Source organism: Emydura macquarii, unplaced genomic scaffold (assembly GCF_026122565.2).
Source record: "Emydura macquarii macquarii isolate MOO-44397 ecotype Brisbane River unplaced genomic scaffold, CSIRO-AGI_Emac_v2 contig_554, whole genome shotgun sequence".
Lineage (NCBI taxonomy): Eukaryota > Metazoa > Chordata > Testudines > Chelidae > Emydura > Emydura macquarii.
The window spans coordinates 6454327-6475250 of record NW_027130691.1 but is presented as its reverse complement, the minus strand read 5'-3'; the positions used below and the strand labels follow the sequence as shown (position 1 = coordinate 6475250).

Here is a 20924-nt window from a genome sequence, read left to right as displayed (position 1 = left end):
GTACAAAGCAGCTCCTAACACAATGGATCACTGGATTAAACTGAAACCTTTCTTCTAGAGTACAAAGGTCACTTATCTCTTATCATCACAGCTGCAATACAAATAGAAAGAAAAACAAAGCACCTTTAATATGCCTGATGAATTTTCTGGCAAAATTCAATTCTGTATCCCCAATGTTAATATAAGTGACCATGCTACGTTTTAGCAAGGAAATCCATACAAGAGCGTTCCTGTTATCAGAAGAGAAATTCATGCACGTCTATCATTCATTGCAGGCAGCCAGAAGAGCTTGTTATTTACTACTAATGCCTGATCCACTTTCTAAGAAAGCTCCATTAATGCTTTAAAAGACTCTCCCATTTAAATGAATTTTTTCCTACAACTTACGGGCTTTACTGGCTGAAACAGCAGCAATCAATTGCTGTGCTCATGCACTCTGGTGAACAAACAGCCCCCAATTCTGAAACCTTTATGCGATAGCCACTCTTTGTAGCACTAATACTGCTGCCTGGCGTAAATGTGTCCCAGAATTGTGCTCCCTCTCCCTGTACCTAGATCTCTCTACAGAGACAATTTTGGAGGGAATACAACCCCAAGAGATGAAAAGCTTCTCTTGTGTTGTAACACACATATCTGAGAATGTCGCATCGCTCCATGGAGCATACAATGCATACATGAATGGACAGGCAGAAGGCACTGCTGGGTTAGTCTTTTGCCTTTGACTGACATAATATTTCACGTTTTTCTAGAAGTGAAGTGAGAACGAGCACAAATCAGGTAAAAGGACCACAGTGTCCAAGGCCTTTTCCCCACCTCCCCAATAATGAGCTGAAAGAAATCAGAAGGAAGAGAATCCAGCTCACACATTCTCAGTGGTGTTGGCTTTCCAGGAGCAGCTTTGACTCTGAATACATACAAGGAGCAGGTGAGATGAGTAAGAAGGTGCCAGTTTTACAATCCCTCTAACGCTCCTCCGAGGAGAAGACCCCATTTCCCACAGAAACACGCAGGAAACGAAGAGCAGAGCTAGCTCTTTCCTATTTTTCCTGCTCCTCTTTATTATAAGGCTTTCCACCTTATGAGACTCCAGTACTCAGTGTGATAATGCCAGTCCCACACTCCCACATCATAATGTGCATTTCTCAACTTACAGTGGGTCCAATCCTGAAAGATGGAGAGCACCTGTACTTCTCATTGGTTTCAACAGCAGCAGAGGAAGCTCAGTACCATGTAGGTGCAGGCTCCAAATTCTTAGATCCTAAAAACTCTGGCTTGGAGGAGGAGCATCTGTGCCTCCAGCCCACACTAAAGTGGCACCAGAAGGACAAATCCTGAGGATGTCAAACGATTTTCCTGCACCTATAGTTCTCGATTTCCTGCAGGAGTTCAGCGGTTCAGAACCTCTGAAAATTTGGCCCTAAATCACTAACTAAATAATATTTCCTCTGTTTAAGTTTGCAGCAGCAGTAGCAACACTCATACGTGCGTAGGGAGCCATTTGGCCTGAACGGGCTCAGGTGACAGTAGATCTATAAAACAGAGGCTGAGCATTCTTTGGAGACAAGGATTTGATTTCGTCAGGATTTGGCACAGGATACCATTTGTGAAATATCATAGCATGGTGTACATCAGTTTCCCTTACCACTGAAAAGCAATCTTCCAGGGGTATAAATAGAGTTGAGATTAGATTCAATACATACGTGGTAACTTAAACCCTGGTTGTAGTACATTTTTTACATAAAAATTCTCAAGCTCTGCTTGTGTTTTGCACTGACTGTTCACTCACTGTAAATCACCCATTGGCGCCCACGTGAGATGAAGACACTTACGACAGTATGTTTCCTGGGGCACACAGGGATCGTTCTTCTTTCTTACTCCCCTCAAATGGATTCCCGAAAGATCGTTTCCTGATCATCGTTTTAACCAAGATCTGCAGACGAGATTGATTTCAGTCAGGGACAATCCTTTCCAGAAGCAGTGCATTTCCCCTCCAAAGTAACAGAAATGTTTAAGGCATATACCCAACCAACAGAGTTTGTGCTTTAGAAAACTATTAAAAACAAGCCCTTCCTGGGCAAAGTTTTCATTTAGCAACAACAACGACGACTGCCAAGTCTCCAACTGCTTGGTACTGAAGCTCATTTCTTTATCTGGAACTGCTCAGAGCTACATATGCATACTTCAAACCACAGGAGACTGGATATGAAAGTGGAATGAAATTTTCTCCTCCACTCATCTTTCCAAGTCAAAAGTGAATTTTGATTTGCATGCATCTGTCATCCCGCTGGGTTCACTTTCTGTAAACTTGAGCTGCTTGGTCTTCAATGGCACAGGGATTCGCTTTAATAATTTGCCAATACTGAATTGTGATTGGAAACTCTATAACTTGTACTGAGTTCAAGTTAACTGAGAAGCACAAAAGTTACAAAAGAAAAGAATTTGAAATTCACGTTCTCACTTAGTTTCATAACTTACATGTTATTCCATCAGTTCCCTGATTGAATTAAGTATGCAGCTAACCAACATAGTGCAAACTGTGAGTCTTACAACTGAGTATATAGTTTGAATGTAACTCAGTGAGTGGGTTACAAAGACATTCAATCAGGGAATAGAAACAATACCATGTGATTTATGTAATAGCCAAGAGTGTGTGACTCTTATACTTGAGTGTAACATTTGCAGCTTGACAGGCAGACGAAGAGTTATTCCCTGGAGAAATTTGTGAATAATTTCGAAGAACAAATCAAATTTGAAAATTCTGCAAGCTACCAGTAGCCAATTCATGAAAAGAAAAAAAAGGCAAAACTAATTGAATAAAATCATTCATTTTGCACTCAACTGTGCTAGACACACATTGATTTCAAATGGGGCTGTGGGACTCAGCACTTCTGAAAAAAAATCCAAAAAACAGTGGAAACTTTTTCAAACGTTCTCCTTCAATTGTGAATTCTGCAGGACAGGGATGGTCGTTGTATTTGCATCTTGCATACGGGAACACACGTTAGCATTTAAAAACCATTAAATAAAAAAAAAAAAAAAAAATCTATTACAGGGATGTTAAAGCAGGTGAACGATCCACAGATAAAGGCAGAAATAAAAACGGAGGCAGTTTTTCCCCCTTCTTCTAAATAGTGACCTAAATTCAAAGAAGTGACAGCAAGACAGGAAGGAGGTTGCTGCTAATGAATTCAAGGCCTAGGAGATTTGGGGCTGGGAACACACAGATTGTTTGATGTGAGGAGCAGATGCAGAGACTAGCTTTGCTGTGCTTGATCCTGTCTGGATCCGAGCGCCTCCTGCAAAGCACTGAGCACCCTCAATTCTTGCGCCTTGCGCTGGGCAGAATTTGGTTCTCTAAAAGGAAAGAGGCCATGGAGCCCAGACTGCTGCAGCGGAGTTGCCAAAAACCATTGATCTTCCTCCCAGATTTGTTCTCCCTCAGTAAAGTGAGAGAATGGGGCACAGTAGCAGTGAGAGGGCAGCATGGCACCTCTTAAAGACACCCTGCAGTGCACAGTAAAAAAAAAAAGTGAGGGTACAAACTAAAACTATGACAATGCCACTGAGCAGCCATAACTCCAGTGGGGCCGAAAGAACGTCTCAACAGGCGCAGGGATGCCTGTTTGAAGGCCTGGTCTCTGTTGGCTGCAGTCCTCTCCATATGGACCAGAACTTCAAATATAGCTCTGCTGTGGAGCTGGGCTTTGCAATCACCAGGAGGCAAGGTAAGAGGGCTTTGAAATCTGAGAGCGAACCACAAGCTGGGAACAACCAGCTCATGTTAAAATTGCTGTTTCCCTGTTTTCCTCAACAGCAGCAGATCACAAACAGCCACATGAAAATCCTAAGGCAAGTTAAAAGACGACAGCATTCAGTATTCTTCTGCTAGCACCCCCTACTGTACACCGAGATTTCTCTGAAGTGCAGCACAAGGAATAGGTGTAACCAAAGGCACAGACTGATCTCAGATTAGGCTAAGGTCAGAAACCTTCCCCAAATTAGATCTAAGCCAGCACTGCCCTTCTAAACAACTGCTAAAGAGACCACAAAGTTCGTTGCTTGGTGGAGGTGGCTTTTTCCTGAAGCTGGAGTGGAACTGAACTCGGTATGTCTGGAGATCATTCGAATAGTCCCTTAAGATGGGATGTTGTCTAATAAGTTGCTCTCCGCATCTCACTTTCACTGTTACTCATCTCCTAGAGCTCGGGCTCATGTATGCTTCCTCTTTCCCTGTCATTTTTAACCCCTTTCTAAAAACCATCTGATCGGAGTTTCTGTGGCTTCCATCTTGGAACTGCTGTTTGGTGGGATTTTGTCACTTCTGTTGGACCTTCTAAACGCCAGCTCATAATCCCACATGAGCGACTTACTTTTAATGTGGCAGCTCCTACAGAGATGCCACATGCTGCTACATGGTGCCCAGATACCACCCCATTGATGGGTGCATTAGAAACAGAGAATACAGGAGTCCTGGCACCTACTCCTTTAATCATTCATCAGCGCAGCTAGGTCTGAGCAGTGATGCTGGAGCAGTAAGATCAGAACATTTTCCAGGCACTTAGTGAGCAAACTGTTGGCCTGTGTTACTCACCACCGTGGCCAGGCTCGGGATGTGTTTGACTGAGTTCTCGACTTCCTCTTCAGTAACCTCGATGAGCGTGCAGTTCTCATCCTCCGTCGGCAGCGGCTCTGCTCCGTTCTTAGTGACCCACGGGTGTAACTTCAATTAATAACACAGCCCGTCAGAAACGATTTCCTCCTTTTGAAAAAATTAGAACAGCCCAGACATGGCAAGCACACCGCATCTCTCCAGCTAAAGTAGTGATGGGCCTGTGAGTTATTAAGAGATCAGGGAAGCTCTGTCCTTTAACCTAGTGAACTAGAGGAATGAACAATCCCAAACCAAAACTCCATATGCATATACCTTCCAACTTTGGGCAAGTGCAGCTCCAGATCCAAACTCTCTGGACCCAGGCCGATAGCCACACAGGAGGGAAAGCATTAATAATTGATAGCCCTTACACTGCACTTCGGATCAACGGATCTGTACGTGCTTTACAAAGATGCGGAGCCATCATTACTCTTATTTTACAGACAGGAAAATGGAGGCACAAAGAGGTGAAATGACTTGTCTAAGGTCACGCATAGAGACAGTGACAGAGCTGGGAGGAGAGCCCATGGCTCCTGACTCCTACCTAGGCCCTAGACTTTAACCAGCAGATTGCAGCACAAATGGGAAAATAGGTTCAGAAGAAACCTTTTGCTCACTCTCCAAACACCGGGAAACGTTGTCGATGTCTCAAACCCTTTCTGAAGGTTCAGAAATAGCTCACTGGTTCCTCCCTTTCCCCAACCTTATTTGCCATTTTCACAGCTGCTTAACCCTCCTGGGCTCGAGCAGGGGGAGAGGGACAGAAGTCTCCTGGGAAGGCTGTTTTGCATTATTTTCCTGGAAGCAGAGAAAACACTAGACGTGGAGGATTTCCTTATGTGGCCTAGTCTTGCAGCCACAAGAGGTCCCCCAAAGTGGAGAAGGCTCAGGAGGGCCTGAAAAGAAGGCGTGGGGGTGGGGGGTGGGAGTGAGCAACAAATGATAAACTGACTCCAGACAAGACTGAGCAAAGAAAAGCCAATGAAATTAAAACAGCCCAGACAATAGTGAGGCTGCAACTCATGAACAAGGTTTCATTTCCACCTGGCAAGTACCTTGATTTCCGGGACTGAAATCCTGGATTCAGGGTTTTTATCCAGCATCCGCATTATCAGATCCTTCAAATCCTCGGTAATGTCCGGCCTTGGGAAGTTAAAGTGAGCTACTGGTTAATTTGAGAGAGTTCACAGCCACTTCTCATTGATAGGTTTCATCGTATCAGCTCGTTTGCAGAGGTGTTTGGGGGGAGGGGGTAGATCTGGGCCTAACACCCTTGGCTGAAAAGCCTGTGCTCCTGCAGAGTGTACTAGAGCACGTACTGGGTGCACACGCCCTTACGCTGCAGCGCGGAGCTGAATCCTGAGTCCCACGCTGCTCAGTACTCACTTTGGCAAAGCTCTGAGTGGAGGTCTAGGTTGGATATTAGGAAAAGCTTTTTCCCTAGGAGGGCGGTGAAGCACTGGAATGGGTTACCTAGGGAGGTGGTGGAATCGCCATCCTTAGAGATTTGTAAGGCCTGACTTGACAAAGCCCTGGCTGAGATGATTTAGTTGGGGTTGGTCCTGCTTTGAGCAGGGGGTTGGACTAGATGACTTTGTGAGGTCCCTTCCAACTCTCATCTTCTATGAGATGACGGTGTTTGGGAATGGGATTAAATGGAGGACGACGACCAAGGATTAAGGAGTGGCAGAAAATTTAGGAATTCTTGGTGTTACTCAGACCAGTTACTGCTTCGTTTAGTGACTGCCTTGGGAAAGAAGGACCCCCCCTTGTAACTGCCCCCAATGGAGTTTCCATAGGAGAAGCAAATACACACAGAGGTGACTTGGAGTCAAATAAATAGCTATGCTCAGAGAGCAGTCGGGGTGGGCAGGGTATTTAAAAAAAGATGGAGAGATGGGACAGAAAACCACCATATGGCAATGGAAGAAGTGAATTAATTCTCTTGGGAGCTCTGGAATTTAAATCACAAACATTTTTCCAACAGCTGTAAATCAACAGGGTTTGACCTCATGTCTAGTTTGAAGGGAGTTTTCCAGGAATGAGTGCAGCAGAGAAAAGCTAGTATTGGTAGTCTGGGTTATAGTTTTGTAACATCTCACTGGATCAGGCCCAGTTCCATTTACTCACTTTCCAATTTGCATAAAATAATAAAAAGCCTTCTATGTACTCACTGATCTGGGAATTCCAGGGGCTGGGTCTTGATTTTACTGTGTAAACTTAGAATCCTCTCATCCATGAAAGGGCACTAATGACAAGCACACAAAAATAAGCAACAAAACTTGTTAAGCAACAAGCCAGTCTGGTGGAGTTAGCAGAACATATCACAGGGCTTGGGAGGAATTTTGCAGGATTCAAAAGGAGAGGGAGAAAGAATTAGGGGGGGGAAAAATACAACATATGGCAGATTTTCTCACCACATTATTTTGTTCAGCTTCATTTAAAAACAACAACAAAAACGACATCTTTACAGAGTGTGGGCTCAAAGGACAGAATATAACAACAGCCGCTGGCAGAACCATCTGGGCAGGCCCAGCCCAATAATCCTTGAGCAGTTTGAAAGCAGGGGAGCTTTTCATGAGCGAACACTGGTGGATCAGCCCCGTGGTTCGGAAAGGAGCCAGACAGGGTCATCCAGACTCCAGCAAAATGTATTAAGCCACCTCTCTCTCTATGTCCCATTGCACCAGTTAAGATCTCTGTTGGATGAGCTCTTGCTCTTCCAGGAGTGGCACAAAGGTGTTCTCAGCAAAGGTGCTCTCGGCTGGTAAAGTAGATCTACTGTTTGGAAATCTGCAAGGTACGGGAAAAGCTCACCCATTTACTTGGGCTTTCAACTAATGAATCCATTAGCATCCCAGCAGGGACAGGTCATGTGCAATATCACTGAGTCACCCAAGCTTGTGGTTATTGATTTGAAAAATGGAATGTGAAATGCCCAGATGCCACAACCATACAAATGAATCCGGGCAGGAATTACTTCATTATTACTAACCCTCCCCACACACGGTAAGAATAACTGCTGCAGTAATGTCCAGACGCCTTAGGAGTGAATGATTTAGACATTCATCAAACATACACCTATGGAGCTGTGGGCTGTACAAGACACTCTGCAGCAGAGCCCTGCATGGGACTGGGATCCCGTGGGTCCCGCAGGACTCTCCTGCCAGAATAGTGGGAGCGGAATTAAAAAAGTCCCATGCATGGCTCGTCTCTACTGCGATGAAGCTCTGCAGAGGGGCTACCCTAGGGACTGGGCTTTAGGAAAAGCAGCTTCATTGTAATGCAGACCTTTGCAGGCCAGTTGCATGCAGAAAGGCAAGGCAGGGAAAGGTTAGGGGAGAAGAAGCCATGACTGATCAGGCTTTTTTGGGGGGTAAGGGAGGTGACATACATTTCACCCTATAAAACACCACACACAGCCTTGTGCAAAGAGACGTACTAACCCACTGACCAGATCCAAACAAAAACCTCATTACCTGCCCAAACACAAAACAGAAGAGTGTGATTCCCATGGCCCATACATCCAAAGCCTTGGAAGAAAGGAGAATACAATTATTATAGCTAGTTCTTGCACATGGAGCCCCCAAAGCGTGTCTATTTTAAAGAGACATAGTTATAAAAAAAGCCTCACTACAAAATACCTTGCCAGAAAAGATTTTTCTCGTTTCGGAGAGGGTTTCCGGTGCCATGAACGCAGGGGTGCCCACAGTGTTGGTCAGGAGGGCATCGGTTCCTTTGAACTCATTACTCACTCCAAAGTCAGCGATTTTGATGTGACCATCTTCCCCAACGAGAAGGTTGGAAGGTTTAATATCCCGGTGGATTATCTTTTGATAGTGCACTGTGGTTAAAGACACAGGACATTGAATGGCAGTGCGTGCCTGTCTCACAAGTAGCAGACAGCTAAGAGCAAATGACCAAACACATAGCGACTGCAAATTTCAATTGACAGGGACATCAAACTAAGGGCCAGATCCTAAGTTGGTGTCAGTCAGTGTAGCTTTGCTGGAGCCAGCTGAGTTACACCAGCTGCGGATTGGCCCCTATGTGGTTAAAAATGCCAGTGGTTTGTGTTTAGAAGCTTACAGTATTCGATGCCTTTGATCAGGTCTTGAAAGTAGAACCGAGCCTGATCTTCAGTGAGAAGTTTAATGGCTGGGACTTCCATCACAGGCCTGGGAAGGTGACACAAAACAAAGCAGGGCTAATGAGGAAGAGGGACACAGCTCAGAACTGACATGACATTAGAGGCTTCTTTTTCTGATTGACGTTTAAGAGGACAGGCAGCAAAACTCAGACCCAACAAGAGACAATGGATTCTTTAGCTCATTAGCCTGGCTACCCTGCAACTCTCCTTCACATCTTCAGCAACCACTGTGAATTAACTCTCTACAGAACACCAGCATATTAGGCCCTGTCTCCACTATAAACGATCATGTTGCACTGTTATGGCTCAGCACGCTGACACATGGTTTTTCGTTATCTCTGGGCATGTCCACACTGCAATGCGACACCGCGGCTGGCCCACATCCGCTGACTCAGCTCGTGCTACAGGGCTGTTTAAGCTGCAGTGTAGACGTCTGGGCTCATGCTGGAGCCCAGGCTCTGGGACTTCCCCCGGGCCAGCTGCAGGTGTTTAACTGTGGTGGAGACATACCGTATGTGGCCAGACAAAACCAGCTAGGGAACTACAGAGGCACCTTTACATAGACTCTGCTAGGAAAGGCGGTGTCAGAAATTCAGCCACTCACTCTGCTACCGGGGAGCGATTTTACGTCCCTGATCTTTGGCTGCGTTAGGGCCACTCTGCATCACTACCCTGTTGCAAAGCAGCCCTAGAGACACCCGAGCTAGCCACAGGATGATCAGCAGGACCTTGAGCTGGTGCACAAGTGGAAAATGGCTCCTACAATGGCTCCAAGAGGAGGGTGGCTTAGACAGCAATGCTGGGACTCCCCTAAAACCCAGAAATTCCATCGGGCCTACTGGCATCTTGCCTAAATTATAGCAGCCCTCAGGCTACTCCAAATTACCCTGTGGGGTGGGGGTGGTTCAGAGCACAGCGGCCCAGGACAAGGACCAGGGGAGCAGAAAAGGGGCTTAAAGTCACCTTTACAACCTTGTGAGTTACGCTGCATGTTCTCTGGCTGTAGCCTGCACCTTACCTCTCCCTCTATACAATAGGTTCCATGATTTCCCCTCTTATGTGGGCAACTGGCTGGATGGCGCCGTTCCTGCCCCCTCCCCTCCCCGAACATCTCCCTGGTTGTGATCCACACAAGAGCCCAAGCATCAGGGCATGGCCCTTAGCAGCATGAATGATGTTCATGCACACATGCTAACTTGGCGGTGGCAGCTCCTCCATTTTATTATTAGAGGGCCAAATCCTGAAGGGCTTAATCAGCCCTCAGGCAGGCAAAACTCCTGCTGAAGTCAGTGGGAGCATTTCTGAGTGAAGACATTAGAGTCTGGTCCATTAGGATCATGCCCATAAACATCCACAGCATGGTACATGCATACAGCATTGGATAAATTATCGGATTTCGGCCCTATCGATAAGGTTTCCCTGTCCCAAAGAGCTTGCAATCCAGAGGTATTGGCTGAGGCCGGAAGGCAGAATGTGCAAAGAGTGAGAAGTAGCCATTACAGTAGAAACGCTTCCGGGATGAAGCGGTGTTTTAGAAGCAGCCTGAAGGATCTGGCCCATATTCTGGGGAGGCTGATCCCAGAGCAGAGAGTGGCGCAAAGGGACGAGGTGTAGCTAGGAGCTGTATTTAGGATGATCGCAGCTTGACATAACTGAAAGATTTAGAGAACTAAAAGCCATTTTAGTGCAAGACACAGAAGTGCTGAGCTGCCCTCTCTCAGGTCTGGTTGTCACTGAGGTTTGGGCTTGTGGGAGGAGAAGTTTTCAAGGATTTCCAGCGTGGTTTCCTCCTGTCACCCAATTGTGTTTCAAGTCTCTTCAATCCCTCTTCCGCAGCCCAAGTCGGGAAAGCAGCACTAGTGGGCTCTGCTCCAATCTCCCTCTGCGCATTCACATAGCACCAGAGATGAAGTGGAGTAACATGGCTCTCTCCCATAAATAGCGGTGTCCTTTCTCGCCCACAGAATCTGGTTCCCGTCGCTATAAAGGTCAAAGTGTGGCAGGGGATGGAATTAACTAAGTCACATTAGAAACAGTGCGTAGAACTTGGAACAGCGCCTTGGCAGCTGTTTGGCTTGCACATCTGGACCTTACAGAGCTCTTCCCTAGGTCACAATGGCCTGGGCTGTACTGGTCCATCAATTCGTTCTTTGAGAATTGTATCCTTTCTATATGAGGGACAGATGGAATTTTCTTCAACCCCAAGAGTGTTGGTCTCTTCTTTTTACTCATGGTTTCCCGCAAACGAAGATATTTAGGGACAGATCCCAAACTCCATTACACCAATGCCAATCTGCAGTTACTCGCTTAACATGTCTAGAATTGTTTTGAATTTACTGGGACTGAGAGCAGAATCTGACCCTTAATGTGGCGATTGCAATAAAAATCTCCCATCTCCACTATAGTTTTAGTTCCTCAGTCTTGCATCCCTCCTGTGGTATCTCAGAGAAATGCTGAAGCACAGGATCTGGTGCCAACCTCCTGTCTATTTAGGGTCCATCGAGGTTTCTAGTGTCACAGCGCTCACGGGAAAGATCAGATTATTCTTTCGCCCTCAGCAGGGTGCGGGGGATTTTTGGAAGGTGGGTGGGGGACTCATGGAGGAAAGTTAAACTGATTAGCTTCACTATGACATGCGTCTCTTGTCTCCTTGCCTGAGTCTGCACATGTTCCCAAAAGCTGTGGGGGATGCTGCTGCCAGTTTTCAAATCTCTGAAGGATCCAGCGTCTAACACAAGTAGACAGTACTAAAGAGATGCGACAGTATCTTGCTCTGTCCAAGAGTCCAATTTTGTTCTTCACATTGGGGAGGATGCCCATATATGAATTATTGGTCTTATACTAGCACCTAGAGGCTTCATCCGAAACTGGGGACCCAGCGTGGTGATCACTGCACAAATACATAGCGAGAGACAGAGTTGAATGTGACTTGACCAAGGTCCTACAGCACGTCAGTGACATAACCAGGAATAGAATCCAGGTCTCCTGAGTCCTAGTCCAGTGCCCTGGCCACTAAACCATGCTGGTTGCACTGCCCAACCTTTTGCTGTTCCCATACACGGTCGTCTATATCCTCTTAAATCCATCTCACACTACTACGTGATGGTGCATTGCAGACACTCAACAGGCTGAGTGCCAAAGAGGAGATTGATGGACAGCACAGGAGAGGGTCTCACAAGTCAAGAGGATCAAAAGACGACCCATTAGCGTCTATTATCTATTGCACAGGATTACCCTCCACGAGCACTAATGGAAGTTGCACAATCCTCTCAAGCACAGAGGAGACTCTACAGGTATATAATTATTTCTCAGCTGCATACACGGGCTTCCGCATTATAAGATTGGGAGGGGGGAAAAGAGAGGGGTGGGGAAGACACATTATCTCTCCAAGATGACCCAAGCTAATTCTCAGAACTAAGGGAGAAGATACAAATCAACATAACCTCAATGGGTGTTTACATTTGCATGCCTGAAAACGGTATCATCAATCCACAGGGGAACACATTGGCTTATTATGTTTCCAGTAAAGACAAATTTCCTGCACATGATTATAAGGGAAATCTTCAGCTCTTAACGATTTTATTATTTGCATTATCATGGCATCTAGGAGCTGCAGCCATAGACCAGCACATCATTGTGCTAGGTGCTGTACAAACACAGGACCTACTCCAAGGAGCTAACAATCTGGCTTTAGTTACAATTACGTAGCTACTGCTGGTTTCCTGAGAACTGCAAACAGCCTTTACTAAATTTATAGGTATTTCTCCTAAACGTCTCATGCCATTTCAACCCCATTTTATTTTTCTAGAACCAATAATCTGTAAAGGACATGTTAAAGAATTTCAACACCCAACACTTACAGAGCATTTTTCATCAGTAAATCTCAAAGCACTTGACAAAGTTAAGTGAGCATTATCATCCCCCTGTTAAAGATGACAAAACTGAGGCACAAAAAAGTTACATGATTTGCTCAAGGTCACACAGAATCATTAGTGGAGTCAGATGCTCAGATTTCTTAGCTCCCATTCTGGAGTCCTATTCACTAGGCCATACTGCCTATGTCCTCTGCTGATGTAGCAGCAGGATGAAAGGCAACAGAGTTCAGAAAGGAATAAAACTCAGATAAGATGTCAACATCCTAGAACAGAACTGAGACAGTCTGAATGTAGCATACCACACACCCATGCACAGACAGACACAAATTCCTGCTAGGTATCAAGGAGGCGTAGGTCATGCCTTGTGCCATGTGGACATGCAATAAAGTGTTGGACTGGACCCATGATTCCACATCTCACAATCATTTGGGCTCATTCTCCTGGATAAATTCAGAGCATGTCAAAGAACCTCAGTCAGTGTAACTCACACACGCAAAGGCCAGAAGACAGAACTGCAGCAAGAAAAGCAGCTAGCAGGAGGAGGTAAGAAGCTCACCTTACTTTAACTAACACCTTCTCCAAACTCCTTGGCATGTCAATTATAACAAATTAGACTCCCTTATAGACCAGTATTGAGGCATACGTAGGTCCAGGGGCATCGGGGTCTCACAGCACGGCTACACTACAGGGGCTACAGCAGCACAGCTGAACTGTCATAGTGTAGACACTTCCTACATTGACCAAAGGGGTTTTCCTGTCAGTGTCGGTAATCCACCACTTCGAGCAGTGGGAGCTAGGTCCACAGAAGAATTCTTCTGTCATCTTAGACACATCTACAATGGGAGGGAAAGGTCGGCTTAACTACAGCGTTCGGGGTGAGAATTTTTCACACCCCCAATAACATAGCTAGGTTGATCTAAACTGTAAATTGTAGGCCAGAATATAGGGAGATCTAGTTTTAACACCTTCTGCAACACCTCTGTGTAAGGAATTTGGCCCACTATATGTACTATTTCAACCAAACTACAGACACACACTGCTTATGAAATATATCTGCTTTAACATTCACTGAATTTGTAAATCTAATCCCAGGGTTCCATACTTACCCTTGTTTTACCAGTTCAAACACTAAAACACAAAAGAGAAAGTGATTAATTACAGGCTGAAAGCTCTGCAAACAAGATCCCAGCAGGAAAGCAATTATTTTTATAAACAATTATGGAAATAATAAAAAACGACAACATGAAACTGGTCAGGTGAGTTCAGACTATGGAAGAATCACTTGTGGTACCTTGTTTTTTTTAAATTATGTTTTTGCATGAAGAAGTCACTGTACTGATCACAAAGATCTGGAGTTCATGGAGAAATTAGACTCACAATCCATGCCGTTACTTCAAAAGGGACATTACTATCTTCCTTGTTAATAATCTATGAACCGACGTATTTATTCAGTAGTTCAGAATCATAGTTGATCAGGCTAACCGTCTTCTCACTATGACCCTATGTCTGAGTGGGATTGTATGAGGGGATTGCTTGTGATTGTAGGGGACAGGACCTGGCAGTCCTGGAAGTCCCGTCCCGATTGCGTCTTATGTTCCTAAAAATCTCACACTTCAGGACTTTGGCCGGTCACCTGCAGGGGTCAGAAAGGGATTTTTATCCCTCAGCTAATTCCCGAGTTTTTTCCTTGTGCCTCCTTCCTCTGAAGCATCTGAGATGACTAAAGCTGGTGATGGGACAGGGTGGGTCAGCGTGCTGAGGTGGCACCAAGCATTCTCTCTCTGGGTCTTGGCTGGCTGGTTCTTGCTCACATGCTCAGATCTAACTGATCGCCATACATGGGGTTGGGAAGCTGTTTCCCTCAGGTCAGGTTGGCAAAACTCCCACAAAGTCACTGCCATTCTCTGCAGCACAGGGTGCAGGTTACATGCCAGGATCATCTGGGTTCTCTCTCACTTACTCAATTCCCTGCCACTGCAGGGACCTCAGGCTCTGGTGCACCTTCTCAGTGCCTCTTATTCTTTGCCTGTGGCATGCAATGATTTCGTTTCCTGTGGGCTGTGATATTTTGGTCTAATTTTGGTTGTTGGGTTTAGAACAGGGGTGCTGGCGGCCTCTGATATACAGGAGGTCAGATTAGATGCTCTGGTGGTCCCTCCTTGCCTTAAACTCTATGACTTGCCCCACCTTCTCTTGCTGTAAAATGGGTATGGGAGAAGTAAAGTTTAATGTCAGCGCAACACTTCGCAATCCTCACTTGGCCGGACAGCTACAGAAACAAACTGTTATGGAATTCTGCTCCTCTTTGACCTCAGTGGGAACTAAGGGCAGGTTTTTCAACATTTGGGGAGGGAGAATGCAGATTAAGATAGTGCCTCTTTAAACTACGACTTGTACAACATTTGGGTGAGGTGACAGGAGGATAGCAGTTAAGAGCATTAGGGGTTACAGCTGGGCACCTGGCTCCGAAAAGCGCTCCCACACATCTAATTATAACCTAGTGCACTGATAAGTATAGGCTGACCGGGTAAAATCCTATTTTATCTCTTTCCGAGCACAGAAGTTGGATCTCACGTGTCTGTGTAATTAAAAGGGACCTGGTTCTCATTGCTGTAAGCCCTATACTATTCCTTTTATGCTGCTTAAAGGAATCTCCACAGTGATCAGCTACTTTGCTTGCCTAACTCACTGCCTCAGTCCCTCCCCGCAGAACATGGGAAACATTTCACACAGTCATCTCAAAGTTTGATCCATGCGAACAAAGATTGCATCCAAATACAGTCATTGTCATGTGGCATGCACAGCAGGACAGAAGGGAAGAGCGACTTGTTTACCCATGTACAGATGGTCCTCGCTGGGGTCATCTAGCACCTGTCAACACAAGTTAAAAGGGTAATAAATAATCCTGCACATAGATAAAAAGTATTATATGGTTCCATAGGCCCATATCACCCACCAGAAAACACTAAGAATAAGTATACTGGCAATAGGGACATGATGTCAGATAATTTAGGCCCAAAATTTACACATAAGGTTTTATTTTCTCACTCACTCACGTTGTATAAGTGGATTCATGGAGAAAAAGCAAAATGTGTTTTATCTTGTTGATACCAGTTTAATTATGTTTTAAACCTACACCCCCTGATATGCCCATATCAGGATAGCAGCTCCAATTTTAGAACTGGTACATTTCTCACAGTCATTTTCCTTTAGGAATCCTAGTTCCCAATGTCTTAATTTGAAACACACGCTTTTGGTTTGCTAATCTCACTAGTTCCTTCCCTCAAGGGAAAAGAGGAAAAAATGTAGCTCTAACACAAAGGAAATGATACTTCTGGTATGTTTAAATATTTATCTCACTTGTAAACCAGCAATTTCAGTATGCATATTCTTAGATCTTGATACCTTTCGCATGGTCAGTTTCAATTAAACCAGTATGTTTCCTAGGAGACGAATGTGGAATCTAGCATTGGCGTTACTCAAATTTTTCATAATTAATCTTTAAAGGATAAAGCATTAAAAAACCAAAAGGGGGATTAAAAAAAGAGTCATAGAAACTCTCCAAGGGGCAGGTGCACACTGCGGTTCCATAGAAGATGCTGGAAGAGCAAATTGGAGGGTATGGATTATTCATCAACTCAGAATGAAAAACCCCTGAGATGTAATTGGGCATATGATTTTCGAGGACCATTTACACTCCCACAGCATTACAATCACATTGTGCTATCTACAGGTTCTGTACACAGAGCCTGTAGGTTTCCTTCCACTGCTGAGTGCAGGGACCAAACACATACCGACTCCTCTGCTGCAACAGATATAGGAATGAATAAAAATGATTCTCTCCGAGCCCCATCTTGAAAGATCTTCAGCATGCTCAGCTCCCACCTAAGTCAATGAGTTCAGGATGCTCAGCACTACATAGGAGGTATGCAGCACCTTGCACTTCAGGCCCTTTCTCTGTTCAGGGGTTGGTTCAGGATTATAGTATGCGGTTGGGATCTATGGCACTTTATTCAGACAAGGAGAAATTACACTTTTTGCTGCCTTCCTACAGTAACAGCTTAGAACATATGTGATTTCTCACACAGACCCCTTGCAAACACAACCCTCCTCCTCCCCAAAATGGACTTGACCTTTTACATTTCCCCCAGATTTAATCATTTTTCCAGTCACAAAAACCAACATTCTTCCAAAAATCACCATTTTAAAAGGGAGGAAAACAAGCATCTGAGATATAGGAAGCAGACCCACAAGTCCATCTCGCCTGGTACATAGAGAGGCTCCTAGGTTACCATTTCTCTTTCATATTGATGCATATTGCATGCCTTACAGAACAGAGATCCTTTTATTCCTGGCGTCCAAGCACGACTGGATTGCACATTCAGTGCATGTCCACAAAACAGGTTACTGGAGCCCACAGAAAAGCAATTGCACATGCATTCCTCCACGTAATTCTGTTAACAGGCGTTGCTCGAGTCATGCTAAATGCCTGAACGCTCTGAACGAAGGTTTTATTTATTATCATGTATTTATTTATTTATTACGGATTTATTTTAAAAATGGACCTTCAGCCACCCTGGGCACATCCACATTGGACAGACTTTCCGGATGACAAAACACCCTGCCATTCAAAGAACAGCCGTGTTTTGCACTGAATGCTACTAGGCCCCTGCACGCCCTTAACATCATCATTGCACGTGAGCACACTCACCTCCACCAGTTTCACCACATTAGGATGGTCCAGCTTTTTCAAGATGGCGATCTCTTGGTACACTTGTTCAATAGGCCCTTTTGGTTGCGAACAGCCTTCGGCTGTGGCTTTGGCTCCCCGGGGAGGTGGGCGGCCTGTTTAAAATTGTAAGGATGCATGAGGCAGGTAGCACCAGACAAGTGATAAAGCCAGCAGCTGATACATGTGTTTGAGCCAAGGTAGCACCTCGTCAACAGTCAGAGCAGAAACGGCCTGATCCCCCGAGGTTTCCCCTCTCCCACGGACTTCTCTGGGAGCTGCAGGGGTTGGGCACCTCTCAGCAGCACCCCATGAAGCATGTATTTGAATAACACTGGTGCAGCGCAAAATACACTGACTGATCATTTGAGAGAGAGAAAAGCCAACTCATTGTTTAATACACAAGGTCACTGATAACCTTACCAAGACAAACATCTACATTTCATTTCAATACTGGCTGAGATCCATTCTACTGACCAGTGCAAAAGGCAGCTGATCAAAATTCCCAAGCCTTGCATTTTTGCAGATGAGAACTTGTTTATTTTCTCTGTTGAGTCCTTACATTTATACCATCAACCTCGTGGCCAAATTCCGCTCTGACTAATACCCCTTACGGACGCATTATCCCTGTTTAACAGACCTGGAAAGTGAGGCACAACATAATTAAGTGACTTGTCCAAGGTCGCACCGGGCATCTGTGTCAGGGCCAGGAACAGAGCCCAGATCTTTAGATTCCCAATCCAGAATAACCCCAAAATTAACCTTCCATCATTCCAACCCTGACCCCAAACCTCCAACATCAAAACACACAAAACTCAGCCCTGACACAAAGCATATCTGCCTCACACACATATGATAATTCACAGACCATGGGCTGTATGTTTGCCCCACCATCACTGCTGCCCTGCTGTTTATCTCACTAGTTCTCCACACACCAAACGGCCATTTGTCACTTACGTGGAAACCCGGCTTGTCTCATGAGCTTCTTTTTGGAAAGAACTTTCATTGCCTGCAACATAATAAATATATAAATAGATTCTCTCCTTGCTATTGCAAAGAGCTCACATGTAGGTTGAAACCTCGCTCTTGGGGGCAGACGCTGGACCTCTGTGCAAAGCCAGAGCAAATGGGCCTTGTGCAGGGGATGAGAAGGGAGTCTCAACCCTCATCCTCTGTCTAGGACAAAGACGTGATTTTGACTCATCTTCAGAAGCACTGGGAAGACCCGTTTTGCTCACATACAGCATCTTTGGGAGCAGCTCCCTCATGATACCCCTAAATTCCCTCTTGGGTCTCCCAATCATCCCAGAACCTTCCCCAGCTTTCTCTCTCCTTCCCACAGGTTCTCACCCCCTTCTGGTCCCTGCCACCTAAGATCTTGAGTCCACAAGGGCAGCACAGCCTTAAGGGTGTTCTTACTCCTACTTAGTGGCCTTGGACCAGTTGAGAAACACTCATCAGCTAACTAAGCCACACATTCTCTCCCTCCAAGGCAAGCTGATGCAGGAGCCAGGGATGTGGGAGAAGACGTGCTGAGCATGCAGCTGGGCGAGGAAAGCAGGGGGAAGAGTCTACACTGCAGGATTCCTGCCTGCCAAATAAGGGAGACAGCAGCCTCTGGCAGTGCTGTTGGGTTGGTGTGCGCTGTTAGATCTGGTGCCTGGCCCAGAAAGGCAGGTGTCAAATCAGGGAGCTGGAGGGCAGGCTGGAACATTCACAACTCCACCCTGGGGCTGGAGGCGAGGCAGATCCATCCCCTGCACCCAGCACTAGACTATGCTCCACCAGATAATCTGTACTAACGATACTCACATAGTAGGTGTTGTCATCTTCATTGTACGCGAGCTTCACAACCCCATAGGAGCCCTAGAAAAATACATCAGCAGCCTCAGGTTACTAACCAGGGATCATCAGAGAAACACAGCCACCACCACCATGGTTCTCACTACCGATGAAACCGGAGGTCACGCTCTGGACTGCTTCACAGGCCCCCAGATTCACAATGGTTGTGGGGCTCCTCCCTCCACTCAAGCAGAACTAACCGGTGACCCCCAAGTTTGAGCTCAGCCTGGCACAGAACATTTCCACTCAAACTGCCCACTAGCGAGACAAGCACAGTTGGCTTCAAGCGCTCTAGTGGCTCCAATGCAGGAAAGTCACATGAAAGTCCCGACACACCAGCAGCAATCTTGGGGACACTCCCGAGCAGGGAATCCCCACAGGTGCAGTCAGATCACCCTCTTGCATGGGAAAACTTAAGTGAGGGGTTGTTGTGGGGGTGGGAGGGGAGGAGAGAAAAGTTGTAAATACCTGCTGTGTTTCACTGGACTAGAAATTAGCCTTTTAGCCCAACTGAAAAGAGCTGTAATTGCATAAAGGAGCAGGGATGGGGACATTTAATGCAGTACGCTCATGAAGGTGTGAGCTGACTTAGGATAAAAGAAATTAAATACCTCCCCCCTCGAAACTCTCAACCTGATGCTCATATGTCAAGTCTGTAAAATATTCACCTTGCCGATTTCATCTTTCAATTTATATTGATTAAGCTGCACGCAGTCCTATGAAGGGAGGAAAAAGAAGTTTGACGTGAACCAGTGGTATAACAAAAACAATTGCATCTTTATCTGCGTTGTTTCTTGCACAGGTAAAAGAAACGCATTGTTCATAAACAGAGCTCCAAAAGAGATCGAGACATTAGAAGCATCATTAGAGTCAATTAAGTGGAGAGAGAGAAAAAATAATCCTGAAACAGTAACAGCCTCTTAAGTCACAGATGCAATGTTCTTTAGATAATAAATGTCATCTTTTACTCTGCAGATTATTAGGTAATATAAATCCATTCAGACTGCAGCTATAATGTTTTATTTCATTAGCAATAAATAACAGCCATTTGCCAAGACTGAGAATTTCTATACATGGCTAATTATTGACATTCAAGTGATCTTACTCAATAACCACCACCCACATGAAATAGATTTATAAAGATCGGTAGCTGAAATTAACAGGTTATAAACCTTTCAGAGTGCACCAGGCCTTGTAAACAGTGGAAAGTTTAGTCCTTAACCAACAGCTAGTGACTAACTTCCAACTATCTTTATTTGCTGTCCAGCAGACTTTTACTGCCTGTTCTGTGTTAGAGATGACAGATTCTGGACACACTATATTGTTTATCTGCTCATTCTTTCAGAGGGTGGTTTTTTACATTCACATTTCACATGCACTGGGCTGAAGATTGAGTCCACCCACCTCTGAACATTGTTTCGAGCCCCAATAAGCCCCTCATTTTGCTGTCTTTCTACCATAATTAACAACTCATTAATTATAATTAACAACTCAAACCAGTTACTTAGTAATAACTGGTTCCTCAAGGGTTACAACTCCAGTAAGAGCCCTCCTACAAAACGCTTTCCTCTGGAAAAGCACAAGAGGTACAATCATGCAAAGTGCTGAGAAACAATTAGGCCAAACCCCCTACTCCCCTGAGCATCAATGGCAAAACTCCTGTTAACTGCCATGTGC

At 45.2% G+C, this 20924-nt stretch overlaps 1 protein-coding gene across 5 annotated transcripts in view; it reads right to left on the bottom strand.

The window, feature by feature from the left end:
• CAMKK2 (calcium/calmodulin dependent protein kinase kinase 2) overlaps positions 1–20924 on the bottom strand; it is a 41528-nt gene that overhangs the window by 5474 nt on the left and 15130 nt on the right. For 3 of the 5 annotated variants that reach the window (XM_067539612.1, XM_067539615.1, XM_067539613.1), the window contains 13 exons: positions 19916–19963; positions 19218–19271; positions 18363–18414; positions 17388–17521; positions 15511–15547; positions 13783–13804; positions 8741–8829; positions 8296–8495; positions 8131–8184; positions 6826–6899; positions 5707–5794; positions 4592–4720; positions 1830–1930 (listed from right to left, as the gene is read on the bottom strand). In XM_067539612.1, coding sequence (XP_067395713.1) covers positions 1830–1930; positions 4592–4720; positions 5707–5794; positions 6826–6899; positions 8131–8184; positions 8296–8495; positions 8741–8829; positions 13783–13804; positions 15511–15547; positions 17388–17521; positions 18363–18414; positions 19218–19271; positions 19916–19963 — 1082 coding nt within the window. Of the gene's footprint in view, positions 1–1829; positions 1931–4591; positions 4721–5706; positions 5795–6825; positions 6900–8130; positions 8185–8295; positions 8496–8740; positions 8830–13782; positions 13805–15510; positions 15548–17387; positions 17522–18362; positions 18415–19217; positions 19272–19858; positions 19964–20924 lie in introns of those variants that run through there. The other 2 variants (XM_067539617.1, XM_067539616.1) reach the window with 2 other exon arrangements.